The sequence below is a fragment of the Melozone crissalis genome, unplaced genomic scaffold, assembly GCF_028551555.1.
Source record: "Melozone crissalis strain CALT ecotype California unplaced genomic scaffold, PUWL_Pcris_2 ptg000029l_1, whole genome shotgun sequence".
Lineage (NCBI taxonomy): Eukaryota > Metazoa > Chordata > Aves > Passeriformes > Passerellidae > Melozone > Melozone crissalis.
This window is the reverse complement of record NW_026535807.1, coordinates 707,291-729,469: the sequence shown is the minus strand read 5'-3', so window position 1 is coordinate 729,469 and position 22,179 is coordinate 707,291. Positions and strand designations below refer to the sequence as shown.

General features: G+C 57.8%; 1 protein-coding gene across 1 annotated transcript; it reads left to right on the top strand.

Moving 5' to 3' along the window:
• Positions 1 to 2,102: 2,102 nt before the first annotated feature.
• On the top strand, positions 2,103 to 21,660 carry LMCD1 (LIM and cysteine rich domains 1). Its single transcript, XM_054280808.1, has 6 exons — positions 2,103 to 2,120; positions 12,083 to 12,171; positions 13,359 to 13,614; positions 17,266 to 17,595; positions 20,429 to 20,644; positions 21,451 to 21,660. Exons 2-6 carry the CDS (start codon positions 12,083 to 12,085, stop codon positions 21,604 to 21,606), a joined length of 1,047 nt encoding a protein of 348 aa, XP_054136783.1. The 5' UTR covers positions 2,103 to 2,120; the 3' UTR covers positions 21,607 to 21,660.
• Positions 21,661 to 22,179: the final 519 nt, after the last annotated feature.

The following is a 22,179-nucleotide window of genomic DNA, read 5'->3' as shown; positions in this document are numbered from 1 at the left end:
TGCCCTGTCACCCCTGGGCCCTGCACAGTGTCCCTGCAGTGCTGCTGGCAGCGTGGCAGTGCCCCTGCTCGTGCCACCCGTGCCTCTGGCGCCCTGCAGTCCCTGGGTGAGTTCTTTCCTATGTCCCACGTGCGTGTGTGCCCCGGGAAAGGCAGATAATGTCACCCCATTGCCATGTCAAACCTCCCCAGGGCTGCCAAGCCCTTCAGGAGCTTGAAAAACAATATCCCTGTGCTGTTTGTTCGCTGTGCTCGCTCCCAGATGCCTCTGCAAGGTCAGCTTCAAACGCCCTCCCTGCAGGGACTTCATCCTTCCAGAATTCTCCTCTGCCATTGCTTTTTAACCCAGATTTGTTTGAGGATGTTCCAATGCCTCTTCCAAAACTGTTCAGACACTCACTGAGGGGCACATTCGTGCTGTCCAGAGGGGCTGCCAGCCCCAGGGCCCTTGGCCTTTCTGCTGGAAAAGCATCTCCAGCTCCGTATGGCCCTGGGAGGTCGGGTTCCCTGTTCCCCTTCTCTGCAGGAATGCTGCGAGAAACTTCAGGAAAAAATGTACCAAGGAGGGAGAAATTAAATCAAGGAGAGCTCAGGATTTTTGTTTGGATTGCAGCTCTAAGGAGCCAGCTCTGAGCTGGGGTTGTGCTCCTGGCTCACAGCTCACAGCAGGCAGTGCACCCTGCTCTCTGTTGTTTCAGGTTTTCCTGGGCTCGGGCACAAGGAGCGAGGGAGAATGGCCGGGATCAGTGGGAAGGGGGAACGGGGCAGGGAGCAGGAGCTGTGGAGCCTCCCTGCCTCCCTCACCTGCACAAAGGGGCTTTGTGCTGCCCCTCCCGGCCTCAGCAGGGGCAGGCAGGAATGTTTGCTGGAGCAGGCAGGAATGTTTGCTAAAGCAGTAAAGACCTCACCAATCCATGGAAAAAAACCCCCAAAACACAAAAGGCAATAGATTGTCATTCAGTGCTCAACACACATTGAAATAACAAGAGAAACGTGGGTTTGGACAGTTTCTTCTGCTAAAAACATTCCGTGTCTGTCTGCTGTGATAAAGTGCCCCAGCACATTCCTGTCTGATTCGGAAATCCATTTCCCTGTGCTCGGTGTCAGCCATGCCTGGGATGGGAGCGTGGTGGGACAGAGGGACAGGGGACGGAGGGACAGAGGGACAGGGGACAGAGGGACAAAGGGACTGAGGACAGAGGGACAGGAGACAGAGAGACAGAGGGACTGGGGACAGAGGGACAGGAGACAGAGGGACAGAGGGACTGGGGACAGAGGGACAGGGGACAGAGGGACAAAAGGACTGAGGACAGAGGGACAGGAGACAGAGGGACAGAGGAACTGGGGACAGAGGGACAGGGGACGGAGGGACAAAGGGACTGGGGACAGAGGGACAGGGGACAGAGGGACAGTCCCAGGCCAGCCACAACAGGCAGCTTGGCTGTAGAGCCAGGGACTGCCAGTGCTTGTGTACCCCAACCCACCAGCCCCATCCCTGCCCACAGCCCTTTCTGGCACTGCTGCTTTGGGGCGGGAACTTTCACCGATTCCATTCTTGCTTGCCCTCTTTTTTACACCCCAGGGACTGTGCTGTCCGAGCACAGAATCTCAGATTTGATTATTGAACAGGATTACCTTTACTCAGTTTCATCCTCCCTGGCGTGGGCAGGGACACCTTCCACTATCCCAGGTTATTCTAAGTCCTGCCCAGCCTGGCCTTGGGCACTGCCAAGGATCCAGGGGCAGCCACAGCTGCTCTGGGGACCTGTGCCAGGGCTGCCCACCCTGCCAGGGAACAATTCCTCTGCAGTGTCCCATCTCCCCGTGCCTTCTCTGAGGCCATTTTCGCCATCCCATCCCGTCCCTGTCCCTGTCCCTGTCCCTGTCCCCGTCCCTGTCCCTGTCCCCGTCCCCGTCCCCGTCCCCGTCCCCGTCCCTCTGTCCTCGCCGCGGCCACACACCCCCCCCCCCCCAGCGCTTCCCCGCTCACCATTGGCCAGGAAAGTTTCGGGGCGGGCTCGGATTGGCTGAGAGCGGCGCGCGGCCGCCGCGCCCGCCAATGAAAGGCGGCGCTCGGGCAGCGCGAGCGGCGGCGGCGCGGGAGCGGCGGAGCGGCCGGAGGTGAGTGAGGGGCACGGGCAGCGGGACAGAGCGGGGGACAGCGGGAATGATCCCCACCCCTGTGCCGGGACAGCGGGAATGATCCCGATCCCCGTGCCGGGACAGCCCGCGAACAGCCCCGGGACAGCGGGAATGATCCCGATCCCCGTGCCGGGACACCGGGAAACATCCCGATCCCTGTCCCGGGACAGCCCCGGAGCGATCCCGATCCCTGTCCCGGGACAGCCCGAGCACACCGGGAGCGATCCCGGTCCCTGTCCCGGGACATCCCCGGAGCGATCCCGGTCCCAGTCCCGGGGCACGGCGGTACCGATCCCGATCCCTGTCCCGGGACAGCCCCGGAGCGATCCCGGTCCCGATCCCTGTCCCGGGACAGCCCGGGCACACTGGGAGCGATCCCGATGCCTGTCCCGGGACATCCCCGGAGCGATCCCGGTCCCAGTCCCGGGGCACGGCGGTACCGATCCCGATCCCTGTCCCGGGACATCCCCGGAGCGATCCCGGTCCCGATCCCTGTCCCGGGACAGCCCGGGCACACCGGGAGCGATCCCGATGCCTGTCCCGGGACAGCCCCGGAGCGATCCCGGTCCCAGTCCCGGGGCACGGCGGTACCGATCCCGATGCCTGTCCCGGGACAGCCCCGGAGCGATCCCGATGCCTGTCCCGGGACAGCCCCGGAGCGATCCCAGTCCCGGGGCACGGCGGTACCGATCCCCGCGCCCGAAGATGCCCGGGCACAGCGGGCGCGCCGCGCGCCCCGCCCGGCTCAGGGAGCCCGGGGTTATTCCCGGTATCCCTCATCTCCGGCCGTGCTGCCCTCGCAGTGCGAGCCGGGGCACGGAGCCCGCCGCTCTGCCCTCCTCCCTGCCCTTGAGGGCACCCGGAGCGCTCGGTGCCCGCCCGGTGCTCATTCCGGTGCCAAAATCGCTGCAGCGGCGCGTCTGCGGGCAGGGCAGCGGTTTGTGCTGTGAACGAGCCCGTGTGCGGCACAGCTGGGCTGGGCTCTGGGGAACGGAGGGAGGCAGGCAGGGAGTCCCTTGTCCCCTTTAGACCCTGCGCAGTGTCGGCTCCGGGAGGTGCCGGCCCTTCCTCCCGCAGTGCCCCGCTGCCCTGGCACTGCGCTCTGGGAGGATTCTGGCTGCCGGGCCGGAGCCAAGTGTGCAATGGCAGCGGCTGCTCCCGTCACCTTCCTCTCTGCGCCTCTGTCCCGCGTGGCTCGGGGTGAGTTCCGCAGCCCTGTCAGCCTGTGTGATGCCATCTCCCCGGGCCGTGCCCTGGGGCACCCCAGACCCTGCCCTGGGGGGGTGCTGCCCTCTGCCATGGGGTATTTGGGCAGTGCTGGCCCTGGGTCCCACCCTGCCTGTCAGACCGGGCAGCTCAGCCTGGCTGTTCCCCTCTGTCCCGCTGGATTTGAGCTGAGCCGCTGCTGAACCCGAGGAAAACTTACCCGGTGTTACTGCGAGCTTTAACTGGTGTCAGTGTGAGCCTTACCCGGTGTCACCGTGAGCCTTGCCCGGTGTTACTGCGAGCCTTACCCGGTGTCACCGTGAGCTTTGCCCGGTGTCACCGTGAGCTTTGCCCCGTGTTACCGTGAGCCTTACCTGGTGTTACCGTGAGCTGGCTGCTCTGGCAGGCCAGCCGGGCACAGGCTGCTGTTTGGCAGCAGGAGCTGCTGTCTGTGTGACCCACGGATGCTGGGCTGGGTTCCTCAGCACCCCCTGCCCTGCTCTCCTGACATCCACGATGCTTCGAGGTGGGACTGGGGCACTCAGGATTCCTCCTTCCCTGTGTGCTGCACTGTGGGGGACAGTCAGTGCTGGCTGGCAGGGGCGGGCACCCCCGGTGCGGCACCACAGAGAGGCCCTGTCCCAGCAGGAGTGGTCAGGGTTTGGTGGGACCTGCTGCTGTGTCACCCCAGGCTCAGAGCAATGTCCTCTCCCAGCAGGTCCCTGTGGCTGGCACCTCAGCCATGTGCACGGGTCCTGGCTGCCATGGGGAGGGCACCTTTGGGTGCCAACTGCAGCCCTCGGGAAGCTCCTGCCAGGCCCTGAGTGGGGATGGGTGCCACAGGAGTGGAAATGGAGCCTTTCCTCGAGGCTGCTGCTGGGCTGTGTCAGGCTGGCCCTGCAGCAGCTCAATCCCTGCCTGGTCTGGACAAGGGGGCTCTGAGCGGGGCCCAGCTCTGCCAGCAGCCCCAGGCTGGGGGTGCCTCGGGGGGCTGCAGGAGCAGGGCTGGGTTTGGGCAGCAGGGAGGGCTGAGCAAATCCCTGCTGTGGGATGAGCCCTGGTGAAGCTGGACGCTCAGCTCCCATTGGGGAAGGGCCAAGGACAAGATGTCACCTTTACTGTCACTTAAATTACTGCTCATAGGGCAGCCAAGGTGCATTGTGCTGGGGACCCTCGCTGTGGGCAGGGCATGCCAGGCTCTGCACAGCTCTGCACAGCCCAGCTGAGTGTCCCCTCTCACCTGGACACTGCAGGGGGAAAACAGACACGCCAGCCAGCTTGTACTTCAGAAGGGATATGAAATGACATAATGAAAACAAGGAAAGAGAACAATGCAGACGCTGTATCAGTGTCTGCATAATGACGTCCCAACATTAATGGGTGTCTCTGCAGCAGACGGCTGTTTCATTTCCTGAATCCTAAGGCGGGCACTTTTTCTGGGCATGGTGTGGAATACTGTCAAGTTTTAATTTAGCTTGGCAGTGTCACACAGCCAGTCTGAGCAAGTCGGGAAGGCAAGTCTGGAACTCATTAGAGCTTGTCGCGAGGCCCCGAAAATTTGATTTTCAATCACCGTTGGGTTTAATTATTGTTGATGTCTTGCCTAGAGTATTCTGGGATTCTTTCTGAGGAAATTAAAGCAGCATGAGTGGGACAGCGTTCTGTTTGGCACGGGGCTTGTTTAGATTAAACTGTAGTGGAGAGTTGGAGCTCAGAGCAGGGGGAAGGCGATGGCTGGCACGGCGTGAGGGCTGGAGCGGGCCCAGCTGGCCAGGCTGCCCCTGGGCTTGTGTACTGTTCTCACTAAACTCTGTCCCTCTTGTCAGAACAAAATAACCCACCGAGCTAAAAGCACCCGTCTGAGCCAAGGTAAAGTTTACTCAGTTAATACAAATTTTGGTTCTTTAACTTTTTCTTCCTTGGGTTCTCCACGTGGGACTGGCAAACACCCAAATCCTCCTGCAGGACACGGAGCAGGGCTGCTGTGGCAGGGCTACATGCGCTCCAGGGTATGCTCTGGGGGGCTTGCTGCCTCAGGGAGGGGCAGGAGCTCCCTGTTCATCAGCAAACCCTGGGTGCTTGAAGAGCCCTCTGCAGGTGTGTGCAGATGTGGATCTTAATGGAGAAACTTGGGCTCTGGGCAAGTATTTATAGACAGGGAATCATAAAGCAGCACAGGGGTTAAAGACCTTATTTTGGGACTTGGACCCAGAGCTCAGCAGAGTCCAATGAAATGCAATTTACAAATTACAAAATCCCTCTGGTCCTGCGGAGAGGCAGTGTCTGGAGTATTTGCTTAGGCTGGGGATTTTCTCCTTTTTTAAAGGAGGAAATACTGTATTTCAGCCATGCAGGAAAGGCAGCGCTCAGATGTCCCATCTTGGAGCTGCTGTTCCGTTTGGAGATGGGCTCAGAGAAAGGGGAATGTGTCCTGGCAGCTGTTTGCAGTTTTGGAGAGCTGGGGTTCCCTAGTGCTGGCACCAGCCTGATTGCTCACTTGTACCCTCTCACCTGCCCCCAGCACCCACCCCATGGCTCGGTTACGCCAGGTGGGCACAGGAGGGTGAGCTCTCCCCAAAGCATCCTGATGGCTGCCAGTGTTCGGGGTGGCACAGTCCTGCCATGGCTTCAGGGCATCAGCAGCCTCAAGATTCTGTTTGTGTGCTCCTTCTGGAGCCCTGCAAACGTGCTCCTCCAAACCTCCTCACTTTGTGTCCAGCCTGTGTGAGATTGTGAGGCTGTGGGGCTGCCACAGAGCGGCTGCAGTGCAGGAAGGGGGGGGACAGGGGTGGGGACAGGGGAGGGGGCCCTGCCCTCGTGCCACCTTCAGCTTCCTCCCGTTCTCTCCACCAAAGACCCCTCTCCTGCTGCTCAGAGGGGATTTAGCCCTAGGCCAGTTGTTATATGGAGGTTTGGTGGAAGCAGCTCCTGTCAGTGTCCTGAGGGCTCCCCATTCCCAGTGGCACCCAGAACCTTCTCCCCAGGTGGGAGAGGGGGAGCACCCAGCTGGTCCTGGGCAGGTCACTGGAGACCACCCTGAGAGCCTTCCCTGGGTGCTCTGGGACTCAGCACATCTGCTGGTTCAGCAGCTTTGGGGGGCTCTTCCCGTTCCAGACACTTCCTCACATCTTGCTTTGGGTTTATAATTGAGTCCAAGTATCTGAAGCACTGTCTGGCTTTGTGAAAGAATCTGATTTTTCAGCATTTGCCCTTCTCTTATCATTAATTCACACATTGTTAGTGAAGAAAGGAATGCTGCCAGCTATGTGCTCTTGGAGGAGGGAGCTATTTGCAGAGGCCCTGGTTGTTGGAGCTCTGTCATCCTGTGGGTTGGGATCTGGCAGCTCCATTGAAATAGTTTCCTTCATTATCAGTGCCTTTACCTGCTCTTTATGTTGCTAAAATGAAAGGCAGCAGACTTCTTACTCTGCAGAGTTTAATACAATAAGTGCTTCCAGTATTCCAGATGATATCAACCCATTCACTGATGCCTGAAATAAATCCAATAGAGAGAATTTGGGATGAAGGACAGCCTTTTGTAAGGGAACTTTTTTCCTGTGACTGTGGTAATTGGGATAACGCTTGCTTGGAATCTGGCAGGGAAACAAATTGCTTGCAGGTCATGATTACAATGGATGTTTTCTATGAAAATGAGAAGAAAATAAATCAAAACATCCCTTTGCTGTTCTCAGAGCTGCGGTGGCGAATGTGTTCATTGGTTAATGCAGTCTGGGGGCAGCTGCTTGCCTTGCTCAGAGTTATTCCCCTTGCAGTCAAGGAGCCTCTGCTGAGAGCCAGAGCAGCCCCCAGTGTCCCACCCGAGCTGCCTCTGCAGGAGCCCAGGGGACGTTTGGGCTGCTCTGTGCCAGCACTGGGAGCTGGTTCTGAGCTGGCCCTCACCAGACACTGGGGGCAGTCATGGAACGTGTGAGCTTAAGGCCCCTTGCAACCCAAACCCTTCTGTCTGCTGGTCAGCAGCAGCAAGGGAAGAGTTCAGCCAAATGGCCAACATGTGAGCTGGGGCATGCAGCATTCCCTTGGATGGAAACCCTTGCACCCTCCAGTTAGTGGAAATCCAGCAGGAAGTCTGAGCTGGCCCCAAATCCATCAGGAAGTTTGAGCCAGCCCCAAATCCAAAGTCCTTAAGGAAGTTTGAGCTGGCCCCAAGTCCTTAAGGAAGTTTGAGCCAGCCTGCTGTTATTATGCAAGCTTAGCTCTATTATAGTCAAATCATGACGACAAATGATCTGCTCTCCATCCCATCCCTCAGCAATTGTGCTGAGCAGACTGGTCCCACCCCTGTGAATATTGTGTGGCTTTCCCCGTTCCTTTGTTCATGGGTCTGGTTCAGAGTTAGCTGTAAATCTCCAAGACTCACTGCAGCTGGAGGAACCTCTCAAAGGGCTCTGGAGCTCTCTCAGCCTCCCTGGAGCTCTCTCCTGCCACACTGGGACCGAGGGCAGGGTGTTGGTGCTGCAGGAAGGGTTGGATGGAGCTTGCCTGGCCACTGGGGAGCCCTGGCTGTGGGGAGAGGTGAAACGAGGACCTCAGCTCTGAAGGGCTGTTGTGAACTTGGAGTAACTTTTTGGAAACCAGCTTTTCCTCTTCCCTCCCTAAAAAGGAGGGGAAAACATACTTGAGGTGGTTACGTGTCTCCAGCACCATTTCGGTCTCCAAATAGGGTGTTGTGCAATAAATGCTTTTGGGATCCAGAAGCCTCTGTGGAAGCAGCAGGGCCCCCTCTGCCAGCCCCTCCTGGGCCCGTGGCTGTGGCACTGTGTCCCCCGAGCCCTTTGGGGGCTGGAGAGCCGTGGGTGGCTCAGGCAGCAGTGCCAGGAGGGGCGGCTGCCATGGGACACCCTTGGCACTGCCAGGATCTGCCCTGGTGGCACTCGTGCCCTGCTGGCACCGGGCACAGCACGCAGAGAGAGCCGAGTCCTGCCTGTCCCCTGCTGCCCCTGGGGTGTGCTGGGCTGGGGGTGTGCTGCGGGTGTGCTGGATCCCCCATGGTCCTGGATTAACCACCACGCTGGCCACGCTTGCTGAAACTCTGAACGTGATTTCAGGTCCGAGCTCCACAGGTTCTGCTGCCCCTGGGGACAGTCCCTGGCTCCAAACCCAGCTGTCAAACTGGTTTCAGCAGAGCCTTTGGCAAAGGGTCCTTGGCTGGGGTGGGCTGTGCTGGCCAGAAGGTGACAGAACCAGAGCCCTGTGGGGTCTCAGCTGGGCAGCAATCAGAGCAGGCTGTGCAGCTGCAGCCTGACCTGCTCAGGGCTCCTGGCCAGGGCTCCACCTCGCCAGACCTGCCAGGGAAGCTCAGTGCTCCTTTCCAGAGGAGTCCTCAAGCTCTGGAGCAGCTGGGGCTGTGTTTGGGTTCTTCCCTTGTCACTTGTCCCTCCAGGCTCTCCATTTCCAGCTGCTCAGTGACTGATGGCCGTGCCTTTGGCTGGTGTAGCGGCAACCCATGGCATGACTGGTGTGCTCCTGACACTGCTCAGCAATGTTTTTGTGGGTAGAACAGCCTCGATTTCCTATCATTTCACTACCCAAGAATTTCCTCTGCCCTGACTTGCTTTCTGTCTTCTAGCAGCAAGAATGCTGTGAGGCACAGAAAGCCAAAACAGAAATCTTGCAAGGAGCGTCTATCTCGTCCTGGTGAGCAGGATTTGCTTTTCTTCAGCCAGTTTGTTGACACAGGCCTGGTTTTGGGGTTTTGGCACCTTTTAAAAGCATTACAAATGTCTCCAAACCCTTTATCTTAAGGTGATGCCAAAGTTCAACTGCACTTCTCGGATGGGCTTGGGCATAGGTGGAGCCTGGGACAGAGCATTTGTTTCACATTATCTCACCGGCTTTGGGGTTTTTGCAGTGTCTTGCATAATTTTTGCACAGAAATCTCCTTTTATGCCGATGTGAGGAGCTGCAGCGGAGCGTGAGGAGCAGCTCAGTGCCTGGGCAGGACGTGCAGTGCCCGGGCACTGGCGCCTGTCGTGTCTGGCCCTGCGCAGGGACGGGAGTGAGAGTGGCTCAGCTCTCCCTTCTGGAGGAGTGAGGAGAGCACTGTCCTCCAGACAGAGCCTCCAGAGCTGCTGGCCCCAGGCTCTGAGCCTGCTGGGCACCCCTGGGGCTGTGAGTTCCTGCCCTGGCACTGCCCTGGCACTGCCCTGGCACTGCCCTGTGCCAGCTTGTCCAGGGAGCTGCCTGTGCTGCTGGGCACAGCTCTCCCTGTGCCCTTCCCCTTGAGTGAATGAGCCTTTTCCAAAGGAGTTTCCTTAATCCAGATGTTTGTATTTTAGATAAACCACCACTTGCAGTCCCTTGCTGATGCTCAGCTCCTGTTTGACTCACTAAGATCGGAGCCAGCTGAACCCCAGCAGTTCGTGGTACCTGGGACAGGGCTGGGAGTGCTCTGTGGGAATCCTCAGTGTCTGTCTGTCCTGCACAGCTGGCATAGGAGGAAGAGGAGCTGCAGCATCATCACTGGGTTTGCCTCTGAGCAGGATTCAGAGCCTGGGTCAGCCCAAGGGCCCCGTGGGTCCCTGCTGGGGAGCAGCAGCTGCTCTTCGCCTCAGTCCTTTCCCTGCTCTTGGTCCCTCCCTTTGAAATTAGCCTCTTGTGAGGTGCCAAAGGGTGATTTAAATAGTGCATGATGTTGCACTGCAGGACTGAGGCAGGGCAGAGGGTGCAGGGACTGCAGCCATGGGCAGGCACCACTCTGGGCACCTCCACAGCCTCACCCTGCTCTGCTGAGCCCTGAGCTCTCCGGGGCCAGCTGCAGGAGGATCCCCGTGGGCCCCTCCCAAGGCAGATATTCTGACAGTCTGACAGGCTCCCAGTGTGTGTGCACAACTCAAGAGACAGGTCCTAGAACAAGCTCCTGCCTCGAGGGAGATAAAGACCTTTCATAAAACCTGATCAATGGCCCCAGAAAGGCTGGGAGCTGTGGGCCCTGTGTGTGCCACAGCCCTGATGGGAAGGGCAATCTGTGGTGGGCACAGTGGTCAGAACCTGCCCAGCCCGGACACCTGGCTGTCCCTCCTGGGGATGGAGGTGCTGGGGGTGCTGGGCTCTGATCCCTGGCTGCAGGGGATGGAGGTGCTGGGGCAGCCCATGGGCTCTGATCCCTGGCTGCAGGGGATGGAGGGGATGGAGGTGCTGGGCTCTGATCCCTGGCTGCAGGGGATGCAGGGGATGGAGGTGCTGGGCTCTGATCCCTGGCTGCAGGGGATGCAGGGGATGGAGGTGCTGGGCTCTGATCCCTGCATGCAGGGGATGCAGGGGATGGAGGTGCTGGGCTCTGATCCCTGGCTGCAGGGGATGCAGGGGATGGAGGTGCTGGGCTCTGATCCCTGGCTGCAGGGGATGCAGGGGATGGAGGTGCTGGGCTCTGATCCCTGGCTGCAGGGGCTCGGGGCTGCCAGGCTGCGCTCACACTCCCCTGGTGCTGCCGCTCCTGCTGGGCTTGGCACCGTCCCTGCTTCCCCTCAGCTCGTTTTTCCAGGGAACGAGCGTGTCTTTCAGGCAGGAGCCTGACAGCTCCTGTGTAAACATCCAGGCTGAGATAAATTCAGCGTCTGCTGGTGTCACCTTGCCCTGGTGCCTCCTGCAGCACTTTGTTTCTGTCTCCTGCAGTACCCTGCTGCGTTCCTCACGCTCAAAAAGCCGTGTTTGATAAATCCATGGGGCAGGCAGGAAATAGGTTTGTTCTCCAGTGTTATGGCTCCTGGTGTGGGTTTTTGCTCGTCTTCGTCCTGTTGGGAGGTTGTTAGCATGTCTCTGCAGCAGTGATCACCCAAGGACGGGTGACTTTTGTCTGTTTTCAGTGAGCAGCAAAAAGTGCAGCACAGCCACAGCCCCCCCTGTCACTCCAGCACCCCCTCTGCTCCCCAGAGCATTTCCCCACTGTATTTCCTGTTCACTATGGAAACCACCCCTAAAGTCCAGTGCCAGAGGCATGGAACCCTCCCACATTCCCAAAATACCCTTGGACACACACCAAGGAGGTCCGAGGCGCAGTAAAGCAAGTTCAGCACCAGGTTATGGCAGTGCACCTCCATGTGTCCTGCCTGACCTTCTGACTCACACACATCCATTGCAGTACATGAACTCTGTAAGCTGGATCAGAATGGCACCTGAGGTCTCTGAGGATGGGGTGAAGGTGGCTGCCCGGTGTGTGGGCATGCTCCCAGGGTTTGAGGTGCCAGCCCCTCCACCTTCCCTCGCTTAGAAGGGAAACCCTTCACCCAGCGCCCTCAGATAAACTTTGCAGGGCTGTGTGGACGTGGTCAGATGGTGTTGGGGGATCTGGGGTTTCACGGGACACAAGGGCTGGCTGAGGGGATGGCTGTCTGCAGGGCAGTGTGCCCTGTCAGTGCTGTCCCAGGGAGCCCCGGGGACAGAGCCCTGCCAGCTGTGTGCTGCTGCAGCTGTGTGTGTGCTGCTCCAGCTGTGTGCTGCTGCAGCTGTGTGTGTGCTGCAGCTGTGTGTGTGCTGCAGCTGTGTGTGCTGCTCCAGCTGTGTGTGTGCTGCAGCTGTGTGTGTGCTGCAGCTCTGTGTGTCTGCTGCTCCAGCTGTGCGCCGCTCCAGCTGCGTGCTCTGTTTTGCAGATGTCGGGGAGCCAGCCGCAGGTGGGACAAGGTGCGCCCTGCCTCACTGCTCCAGCTGTGTGCTGCTCCAGCTGTGTGTGCTGCTCCAGCTGTGTGTGCGCCGCTCCAGCTGCGTGCTCTGTTTTGCAGATGTCGGGGAGCCAGCCGCAGGTGGGACGAGGCGCGCCCTGCCTGCGCTGCCGGGGGCTGTGCACGGGCTTCGAGCCGCACTCCTGGAGGTAACGTTGGTCCTGCCCGATCCTGCCTGAAATGGGCTGCTGCTGACACAACACCTTGTAATGATGCTCCATTCCCAGCTTTTCCTCTTAAAACCACAGATTCGGGTACATAGCCCCTGGTAGCAGCAGCACACCAGGACAGTGCCCAGCTCAGGGCAGGGGCTGCTCCCTGCCCCAGCAGGACAGCAAAGGGGCTGTGAAACGGAATGCAGACATCCAGATGTCACTCATTAAAAGACAATCATTGCCCTCTGTGCTGCCTCACAAACATTGGGCTCCTCTGTGCTCCTGGGAGCTCCCCAGGGTGCTGGGCCCGTGGTGGTGGGGCAGGGAGGCTGTGGTCCGGCTGTGCTGCTGCAGCTGGAATGCCTGGGATGCCTTCAGCTCCCCTTGTGATGCCTCAGTTGTGTGAAATCCAAACTTTAAAGCACTCATTTGGTGGAAGTATAGCCATTTTTTTAATTGACTCCATTAAAGGCTGGCTGGACTCATTCTTACTCCAAGTTCCTGCTGAAATCCTCGGGGTTGTGTCAGAGTTACTTTGCCCCTTTTGCTATTAGTGTTTGATGGCAGTGCTGGCCACCAGAGTGTTCTTACACACTTGTCTGTGTGATTTATACCCATTATCATTCAAATTACAGTCAATTAAGCATCAATTCCTTCCAGCGGTCACTTTTTTAATGGCATGTAAAGATTCATAATAGGCAAGGCTGGTGCTGGTCTGTTGGAATCTGGTGAGGAGAATTATCTCCAATCTTGTGATGCTTGAAGGGGTTTCCAGAGTTCAGGGGAAGAAGCAGCTCCCCGTGGGTGAGAGGCAGCAGATTTTGCAGTGCCAGGACACAGGGAATGTGCCAGACACACTGTCAGAGGGCAGGGATGGATGGGATATTGAGAATCAGGAATTGTTCCCTGGGAGGGTGGGCAGGCCCTGGATCCCTGGCAGTGCCCAAGGCCAGGTTGGACACTGGGGCTGGAGCACCTGGGACAGTGGGAGGGGTCCCTGCCATGGCAGGGGTGGCACTGGGTGGGATTTGAGGTCCCCCAACCCAACCCAACCCAACCCATCCCATCCCATTCCCCCTGAGCCTTCTGTCCGTGCCACGAGCCCAGGCCGTGTGTGCCCCTGGGCAGAGGCTGGCAGCCCATGCCCAGCTCACCCTGGGCGCTCTCTCGGGCTCTCCCAGGAAGATCTGCAAGTCGTGCAAGTGCAGCCAGGAGGAGCACGGGCCGAGCTCGGAGCTGGACGATGACCGCAAGGTCGGGCGGCTGCTCGCGGGCTCCCGGCACGCCTCGCTCACCGCCCGCCTCAAGGGCGGCGACGGCGCCCGCGTCTACAAGAGGAACCGCATGATCGTCACCAACCCCAACGTCTCGGGCAAGGACCCCACCTTCGACACCATCACCTACGAGTGGGCTCCCCCCGGCCTCACCCAGAAGCTGGTAAGGGCACCCGGGGGGCTGGGAGCAGAGCTGTGCCCTGCAATGGGTATGGGGAGAAACAGGAACCGTGTGCGCCCCGGGGAGCAGAGGGGTGCAGAGCACTCGTGTTTGGAGCACTGTCAGTAAGCAGAGCTGGTGGGAGAGGGGGATGGAATGCCTTTGGGGTTTATGGGTTCGTTTACATTTCTAGCAGAGGTCTTAATGGGTTTTACAACTAGAAAGCTCTTAGTCTTTTGGTAAAGCCCATCTGCAGTAAAAGCATGGCTGGGGAGAGACCCCATCCCTGCTGTCCTGCTGCCCTGCGCAGCCCATGCCTGCTCCAAAGCCCCAGGCTGGATGTAAGAACGACTCCTCCAGGCCTTCTGGGGGTGCCTGGGCTGGGCAAGCAGAGGAGCAGGAGTGGGGCTGGTGGGCAGCTGGGTGGTTGTGCCCCAGGGCCCCTCCTCTCCTGCTCTCAGAGAGCATCCCTGTGCTGCTGGAGGAGTCCTTGCCTGGGGAGTGGGCTCGCAGGCCCATTCCTGGGGTCCCTCACAGTCCCTCTGATGAAGAACATCATCAGATGTTCTGCTGGCAGCCCAGGCCTGTTCCAGCAGCCTTGAGGAGCTTCCTGCCCCAGGAGCAGGGGTGGGAGGGCTCCCCATGCCCGGGTGTGAGCCTGGTGAGAGCTGAGCTCAGTGCCTGCAGCTCTGCCTGCGTGGGCAGCAGCTCTGCCCACTGCTGCTGCCAGCAGCACCACTCTCATCTCAGCCCTGGAGCTGGGGATTTCTTCCTTACAGTTTAAGCATAATCTGGTCCAAATAAAAACAGTGTTATAAAGAGAGCTCAGTGTAAAAAGGTGAGATAGGGAGTGTGGTCCCCTTCCGAGGGCTGGATCCAAAACCAAGCCCCCAGCCCAGCTCCACCTCCCTGCCATGCCTGGTTTCCATCTGGACCAGCTGTGTGGGAAGGGGTGGAAGTGGTTTTCAGCATGGGGAGGTGAGAGCCAGCAGAGCATTTCTTGTGGGAAAGCCTTTAGCTGGCTTTTCACTGTGCTGTGGTGTAAAACCTTCTGGGTGCCACTGTTAGGAGTGAGCAGTGAAGAGCTTCTGCTCCTCAAATGAAACAAATAGCTGCAAGCTATTGATACCAATCAACAAAAAAAGCTGCTGAAAATGCAACCAGAGACCTTTTTAAAGAAGTATTTGGGATATAGGTGTGAAAGTCCAGCTGCAGCCCCTACAGCCAGACTGGTTAATTTGGCTTAAAGCCAGTTGTCCTGTGGGCTTGGACAGGCTGGGTTGGGGCTGAGCTGTGTGCTGGGGATGCTTCATCAAGGCTCTTCCCTTCCCTTCCCGGAACCTTCCCTTCCCTTCCCTTCGCTTCCCAAGCCCCCAGCCCAGTCCCACCCTCCTGATGGGGGAGGTTCAAAACCTTTATGAAAGTTTTTGGTCTCTTTATGGTGCCAGGACAGGCTGGAATATCTCTTGGTTCAAGTAAACAAGGAGCAGGAGCTTTGGCGAAACCTTGATAAATTCTGGCTGGCAGAACAGCTTGACAAGCTTTGGGCAGAGGTGTTGGATGTCAGCCACTCTGGGGATGGTTTCAAAGGGACTTGGGCCAGAAGGCTGTTAGTGCACAACTGCCTGGCTCCAGGGCTTTCCTCCTGAAGGCAGGCTGCCAACCTGGGACGCCTTTTCACCTTGTTTTGCTCAAGTGGACGGTCAATAATAGGAGGAAGTTCAGAGCATTCTCGTTAAGCCGTGCCTGCAGACGTCATGAAGCAGATACTTAGGTCCTTGGAGACAGTGAAAAGAACAGATCATAAAATAGCCCCAAGATCCAGTGGTGAGCAGTGAAAACTAAAATGCTCTTCCTCCAAATTACTTGCACTCAGGCAGCCTAGTGAAGCCCTGGCCATAACAGTAAGTGATAGCAGCAGATGTAGCAATTTCTTCTTATTCTTCATGGCAGTTTTTGGTGTCAGGTTGGACTTTTTGGACTTTTTCCCCTAGTCTTTTCTCTGGACGCATTTTTATTGACATCTACAATTATAACTTCAAGCATTCCCTTGAAATCTCACTGCCTGTCTGGGCAGGTACTGAAACCTGCCCCTGAGCAGGCTTTAAGTAAGCCTTGAAAAAAGCCTTGAGGCTTTGCTTTCCTCACTCTCAGCACAAACACTTTGTGTTGGGAATGAAGATCCCGGAGGTGGGGCAGACCAGGAGGCTCCAGGTGCCTGTGCTGGCCCCTTGCTCTGGTGTAAATGTTCATTAGTCTTGGCACATCAGTGGATTGAGGTTTCTCCCCACGTTGCTGCTCTGCTGGAGCTCTGCTGTGCTGGTGGTCCTGCTCTCACAGCATCAGTTCAGTTGTTTCCTGTCCACTTGTGGGGCAGAGCCTGGGAGGAGCAGTCAGGGAATCCTTGTCTCTTTCTCCTCATTCCTCTTGGGATTCCTAAGGTCTGTGAAAGCCATTTGTGCACCAGGTCACTGCCCAGCATCCCACAGCTCCCCAAGCAGCTCTTCCCAAACTCCACCTTGTCCCACAGGGCAGCAGCCTTCCCAGGAAACTGGACATCAGCCCTGCCTTGCACAGGGGCACAATGCACCATGCTCGTGCCTGATATCCCAGTGTGCAGTGATTTAACTTGCACCCCAAGAGGGGGAAGAAGCCCTGCCTCTGTGGAATCATTATCTGCTGCTGTTGCACATTTCCTGTCAGGAATTCCGCCCATAGCAGCGCTCTCTGCCTCACAGGAGCCAGGCTGGAAGGCACTTGGAAGTTTTTCCTGACATGCTGAAGAGTTCAGCGCTGGGCAAGCATTTCTGTGTGGAAAAGCCCAGCCTGAACCAGCCTGTGTGCCACAAACAGTTCAATCTCTTTGCTAAGTTCTTTAAGCTGGAGTTCTCAAGTGCTGACCCAGTAAGAAGGAAATCTAATGCAGCTGGATGCTGGTCTAGCAGGGAATGGCAGGGAGCCAACTGGCTGCCCTGTCCCTCTTCACACTACAATAGGAAAATGCCGGAGTGGGAAACTCCCTTCCCCTGCTCGGGCCAGGAGCAGTTAACTGTGCAGCCCCCGAGGCCCACGGGCACCAACCAGCCTCGGACTGAGAGGGGTTTATCTGCTGCTGAGGTCCTGTTAAATCAGAGCCTTCATTTGGGGCACTTTCTGGGCATTTCCTTCCTGTGTCACAGGGCATCGGTGACCAAACCCTTCCCTCTGCTGTGAAACCAGCAGTCAGGTGGAACTGGTCCGTGTCACAGACTCGCTGCTAGCTGCATTCTTCCTGTGTTATGATGATTTCAGTACTGTGTGTCCCGTGCAGTGCATGGCTGTGTGTCCCCTGCAGGCCATGCAGCGCTGTGTGTTCCCTGCAGGCCATGCAGTGCTGTGTCCCCTGCAGGCCATGCAGCGCTGTGTGTCCCATGCAGTACAAGGCCCCTGTGTCCCCTGCAGGCCATGCAGTGCTGTGTGTTCCCTGCAGGCCATGCAGTGCTGTGTGTCCCATGCAGTACACAGTCTGTGTGTCCCACGCAGGCCATGCAGCACTGTGTGTCCCCTGCAGGCCATGCAGCGCTGTGTGTCCCATGCAGTACAAGGCCCCTGTGTCCCCTGCAGGCCATGCAGTGCTGTGTCCCCTGCAATACACAGTCTGTGTGTCCCCTGCAGGCCATGCAGTACATGGAGCTGGTGCCCAAGGAGCTGCAGCCCGTGGCGGGCACGGAGGGCGCCTGGCAGCGGCGGCGGCGGCTGGCACGGCAGCTCCCGCTGCACGACCAGGACCCGGCGCAGTGCCGCGGCCTGGCCGAGGGCGAGCAGCAGCTCATGCACGACTTCGTGACGAGGTACAAGGCCGAGGCCCTGGGCGTCGGGGAGGTGGCGCTGCCGGGCCAGGGCGGCGGGAAGAAGGAGGAGGAGAAGGCCCAAGAGAAGGGCATGGAGCCCAGCACAGCCCCCGAGTCACCCAACGGGGCCCTGGAGGGCACGGCCGGGCACTACGTGAGTGAGGGATGGGAGAATGGGATAATGGGATGGGACAGGACGGGACGGGATGGGATGGGATGGGATAATGGGACGGGAGCTCTGGGGCTGCTCCAGGCTCAGCGAGCCACTGGGAATAGATTTGGTCTCCACTCCAGGGGCAAAACCTCACAGCCAGCAGGGTGATCTGTGCCTTGTCCCCATCCTGCTCCCAGGGCATTCCCCATGCCTGCTGCAGGCTCGGTCACATCACGATGCTTTGGAGCAGCACTGTGAGGGCCTGGAGGGCTCCTCTGCTCCAGCCAGCCCTGCTGAGCACAAGGGTCCATTGGCAGGGCTGATGAGGGGCGTTCTCCTCTTCTTCATCTCCTTTCTCTGCAGCAAAAGCCTTGCTGGGCCACCAAGGCCGGGGAAATCTCGCTGTGGGAGCTGGTTTGAGCTCTGGGTTCTTGGCAGGTTGAAAGGTTGGGCATGACACGTTCCTGGGTGATGTGGGCTGCGTTTCAGTTGAAAGCTGAACTTGATGATCTTGGAGGTCTTTTCCAACCTTCACTATTCTGTGATGCAAGTCAGTATTTCCAAGTAGGCTTCTTACCCCATAAGACCTCAGATGGCAGGAGGTGAGGGCTGTCCAGTTAGCAGAGCTGTGAACATGGAGATGGTGTTCCCAGGGCTGTAATCACCCTGGGGAAATGGAAACAGCTGCCCTGGGTCCCTGGGCACACAAATACATTTCCACAGTGAAATGGCTGAGATTCCTCAACACCCTTTTAGATTTATATCCCCCCAGCGCTGTCTGGAGTGCTGCTGAGCAGATGCTCATCATAAAATATGGTGAGTGGAAATACCTTGTCCTGGTCCTTGTGAGGGTGACTTGCAGCAGAGGATTTAAAGCTGGAAAAGCAAATGGTGTCCAAGTGGTTTTAAGAGGAGATTCTTTCTGCCATTCCTGCACTGAGGTTGTACATGAAAGAGCAGTTTTCATTTTCAGTCCATATTGGGTAATGTCTCCCCTCTGCCATGGTCTCTTAGCGTACTGCTGACTTTGAATCCAGTGGCACGGTAAGGATTTTCACTGTTGCAACAAAACACTGAATTTTAAGATAAAAAATATCCAAAAAAGGAAGGTTTCCTTTAAACACATCAATAAGTCATCCTAGCAATGAAGGTTTACTTAAACTGTGAGTTTGTCCTTTCAAATAAATAAATACATAACTGTGATGTTATTCTCCATAGTTTGAAGCATCATTTCTCTCAAGGCACGAGCTGAAAAATGGAGCAGCTTTCAGAGCAGTGGCAGATCCTCTGGGACAGCCAGGCTGAGCAGCCCAGGCATGGCAGAGCCGGGGAGGACTGAGGACACTGACCCCACGTGCCTCCACATCCCTGCTGCAAGTCTGTCCCACGGGATGGGTGCTCTCACAGAGCTCAGAATCCTGACCCCCACAGCTGGGGACTCCTCTGGTGTTAAAGGTTTGATTCCTGCCCTGGAATCAAATCCAATCCTGAGGCAATTGATCCAAATTAATCACTGTTCCCAAAAGCCTGAGGCCAGCAATGCAGGGAGAGCTCAGAGTGCTGGTGGTGTCTGGGGGCTCCTTCCCTGGGAGCTGGCACTGCAGAGCAGGAGCTGGGCATGAGCAGGTGGGAAAGCCAAGAGAACAGGACACTTTCTTGGCCAACACCTCAGCTAATAAAGTGTTCACTCCTCTGCCTGCATGATGGAGATGTAGGAGCACCAAGCTGTAATCCCACCTCAAACCTGAAGGATCACCTCTTTGTAGTGTGTAAATAGCAGGATGTGGAGGTTATACAATGCTTGGGAAAAGCCTTGTGAATAGATTTTCCCTGTGAATAATTTCCATAGAAAGAAACAGCAAAATAAGTTGTTTTTTTAACAGTTCTTGCTGGCAAGAAACTTGAGCTCAGCGCTGGAAGCTGCAGTGTTTGTTCTTGCTTTAGATCCTGCAAGATAAGCAGGGCTGGCTGCTGGGGCTGTGGCCCCTTGGGGCTGGCAGGGCAGAGGCAGCTGTGGGGTCTGGCTCTGGGCTGACCCCAAATCTGGGGCCTCAGGGAGGCGTTGGGAAAAGGCCTGGGTCTGGTGTGGTGGGTGCAGAGCCCTCGGTGTGATTGATGGCTGCAGGAAGGTCAGTGACCCACCAGGGAGAACCCAACCCAAACCATTCTGTGGTGCTGTCATTGTACCTGTTAGAAGCTGTTGACTTCAATTGGGGTGTTTTTACTCGTCATCTGACCACAGGGCCATTGCCATCCCTGCCCCTGTGCCACCTGGAGGGGACCCTGCTGTGCCAAGGCTCTGGTGGGGCACAGCAGTGTAACCACAGCCCCTGTGACACACAGGCTGCTCCCAGCTTCAGTGGGAGCTGGAGCAACATCCTGCCAGCCTCTGAGCGGAGCTTTAAGGCTGGCCCTTCACTAATCACAGGATTGCTCTGCAGGCACAGATAAAGAGCAGGCCTACTTTGTCTGGTGTCTAATGTGCATGGATGCCATTAATCTTGAGATTAATCACATCTAATGCTGGCTCTTTGGCCTGTTAGAAATAGAAAACACTTGCTGAAGTCTGTGGGGTGACAGCTGAGTTAGGCACAGACAGAAAACAGTGGGAAAAGACCAAAGCTCCTGATCTCTTTTCAGATTTACATCTCTGATGTGCTGCACTGTGGGAATTCTTAACTTCTTCTGGGAGAACCTTTGTATTTTGGTGGGGGTTTTGTTTGGGAGGGTCCCAGAGGCGGCTCAGAATGAGCGGCCCAGCAGTGTGTGTATCAGAACGAGCGGCCCAGCAGTGTGTATCCCCTGCCCACGCTGACCTGCACCCTCCCTGCAGCGCTGCGAGGCGTGCCAGCAGCCCGTGCCCGGGGACTGCCCCGTGGTGTACGCCGAGCGCGCCGGCTACTCCCGCCTGTGGCACCCCGGCTGCTTCGTGTGCTGCCGCTGCGCCGAGCCCCTCGTGGACCTCATCTACTTCTGGAGGAGCGGGGCCGCCTGGTGCGGCCGCCACTACTGCGAGAGCCTGCGGCCCCGCTGCGCCGGCTGCGACGAGGTACGGACGGGGATGGAGCCCTGGGCCGGGGGAGAGGGACCTGGGCCAATGGGATCCCCTGGGCCAGGTGGGGAACAACCAGAGCCCCTGGGATCCCCTGGGCCAGGGGGGAGTGACCTGGGCAAATGGGATCCCCTGTGCCGGGGGAGAGGGACCTGGGCCAATGGGATCCCCTGGGCCAGGGGGGAGAACAACCAGAGCCCCTGGGATCCCCTGGGCCAGGTGGGAATCAGCTGGGGACTCCTCTGGTGTTAAAGGCTTGATTCCTGCCCTGGAATCAAATCCAATCCTGAGGCAATTGATCCAAACTAATCACTGTTCCCAAAAGCCTGAGGCCAGCAATGCAGGGAGAGCTCAGAGTGCTGGTGGTGTCTGGGAGCTCCTCTGATCCCCCCTGTGCTGTGTGGGAGCCACCAGTGGCCCTCTGCTCCTGCCAGTGCCAGGCTCAGCCAGGGCTTCTGAGCAGCCTGTGCCAGGGGAGGGTGTCCCTGTCCCGGGCAGGGGGGTGGGACAAGGTGACCAAGGGGAAGGTGTCCCTGCCCTGGGTAGTGGGGTCAGACAAGGTGACCAGCCTGGATTAGTGGAAGGTGTCCCTGTCCCAGGCAGGAGAGTGGGACAAGGTGACCTTCACAGGTCCCCTCCAGCCCAGGCCATCCTGGGATTATTCTGTGTACCCATTCCTGAGCTCCACGGCTGATGGGCTTGGTGGGAGCTGTGGGGTGCCTCTCCCTGCTCCTGCCATGCTCCAGCTTGGTGGGGTGGTGGAAATGAGCAGTTGTCCGTCTGTCTGTCTGTCTGTCCCGTAGATCATCTTCTCGGAGGACTACCAGCAGGTGGAAGGGCTGGCCTGGCACCACAAGCACTTTGCCTGCCTGGAGTGTGAGACGCTGCTGACGGGCAAGCCCTTCACCCTGGCCAACGCCAGCCTGCTGTGCAGCACCTGCAGCCAGAGCAGGGCCTGAGCAGGGCCAGAGGGGCTCCCACCTGGACTGGGGGCATTGGGAAACACAGCACGAGGGGAAGGCTGCCAATTTAAGAGTCTGACTGTGCCCTGTGCCCTGGCATCCAGCACAGCGTGAGGAAGGTGTTTCCTTGGGGCCCTCTTGGATCTGCCAGGGAGCCCTTGTGCCCACGTGTACCTGCCAGGAGCACCTGGAGAGGAAAGCAAAGGAGGGGCTGGGCTCTGCTGGCTTTTGTCAAGTCTGTCCAACCTTCTGATGACTAAGATCTTGCAATAGTCTTTTGGAAATAACACATCTCAGCAGTAACTTCTGGCATACTAAACCTAGAGTTGTGGTCAAAAACAAGGGGTGTTTGTGGTTTTTAAATCCCTACTGGAATTAGGCTAACAGGCTGCTGCCACTGTGCCAAGGCAGTGGGTTGGAGGAATGTGATCGGCTTGCTGAAAGCAATGGTGTAAAATTGCAGCCACACGCAGCTGGGGCTTTGTCCTGTGCAACAAAAAAAGCCAAGGAGTGGGCACAGGGGGCAAGGGGCTCACCCTGGTGAGAGGGCAGGGCAGGCTCTGCTGGTCA

Coding starts and splice junctions, on each gene's coding strand:
- LMCD1 (XM_054280808.1), top strand. CDS start 12,083: ATGTCGGGGAGCCAGCCGCAGGTGGGACGAGGCGCGCCCTGCCTGCGC. Junction 13,615..17,265: donor CCGGCCTCACCCAGAAGCTG/GTAAGGGCACCC, acceptor TGTCCCCTGCAG/GCCATGCAGTACATGGAGCT. Junction 20,645..21,450: donor GCTGCGCCGGCTGCGACGAG/GTACGGACGGGG, acceptor TCTGTCCCGTAG/ATCATCTTCTCGGAGGACTA.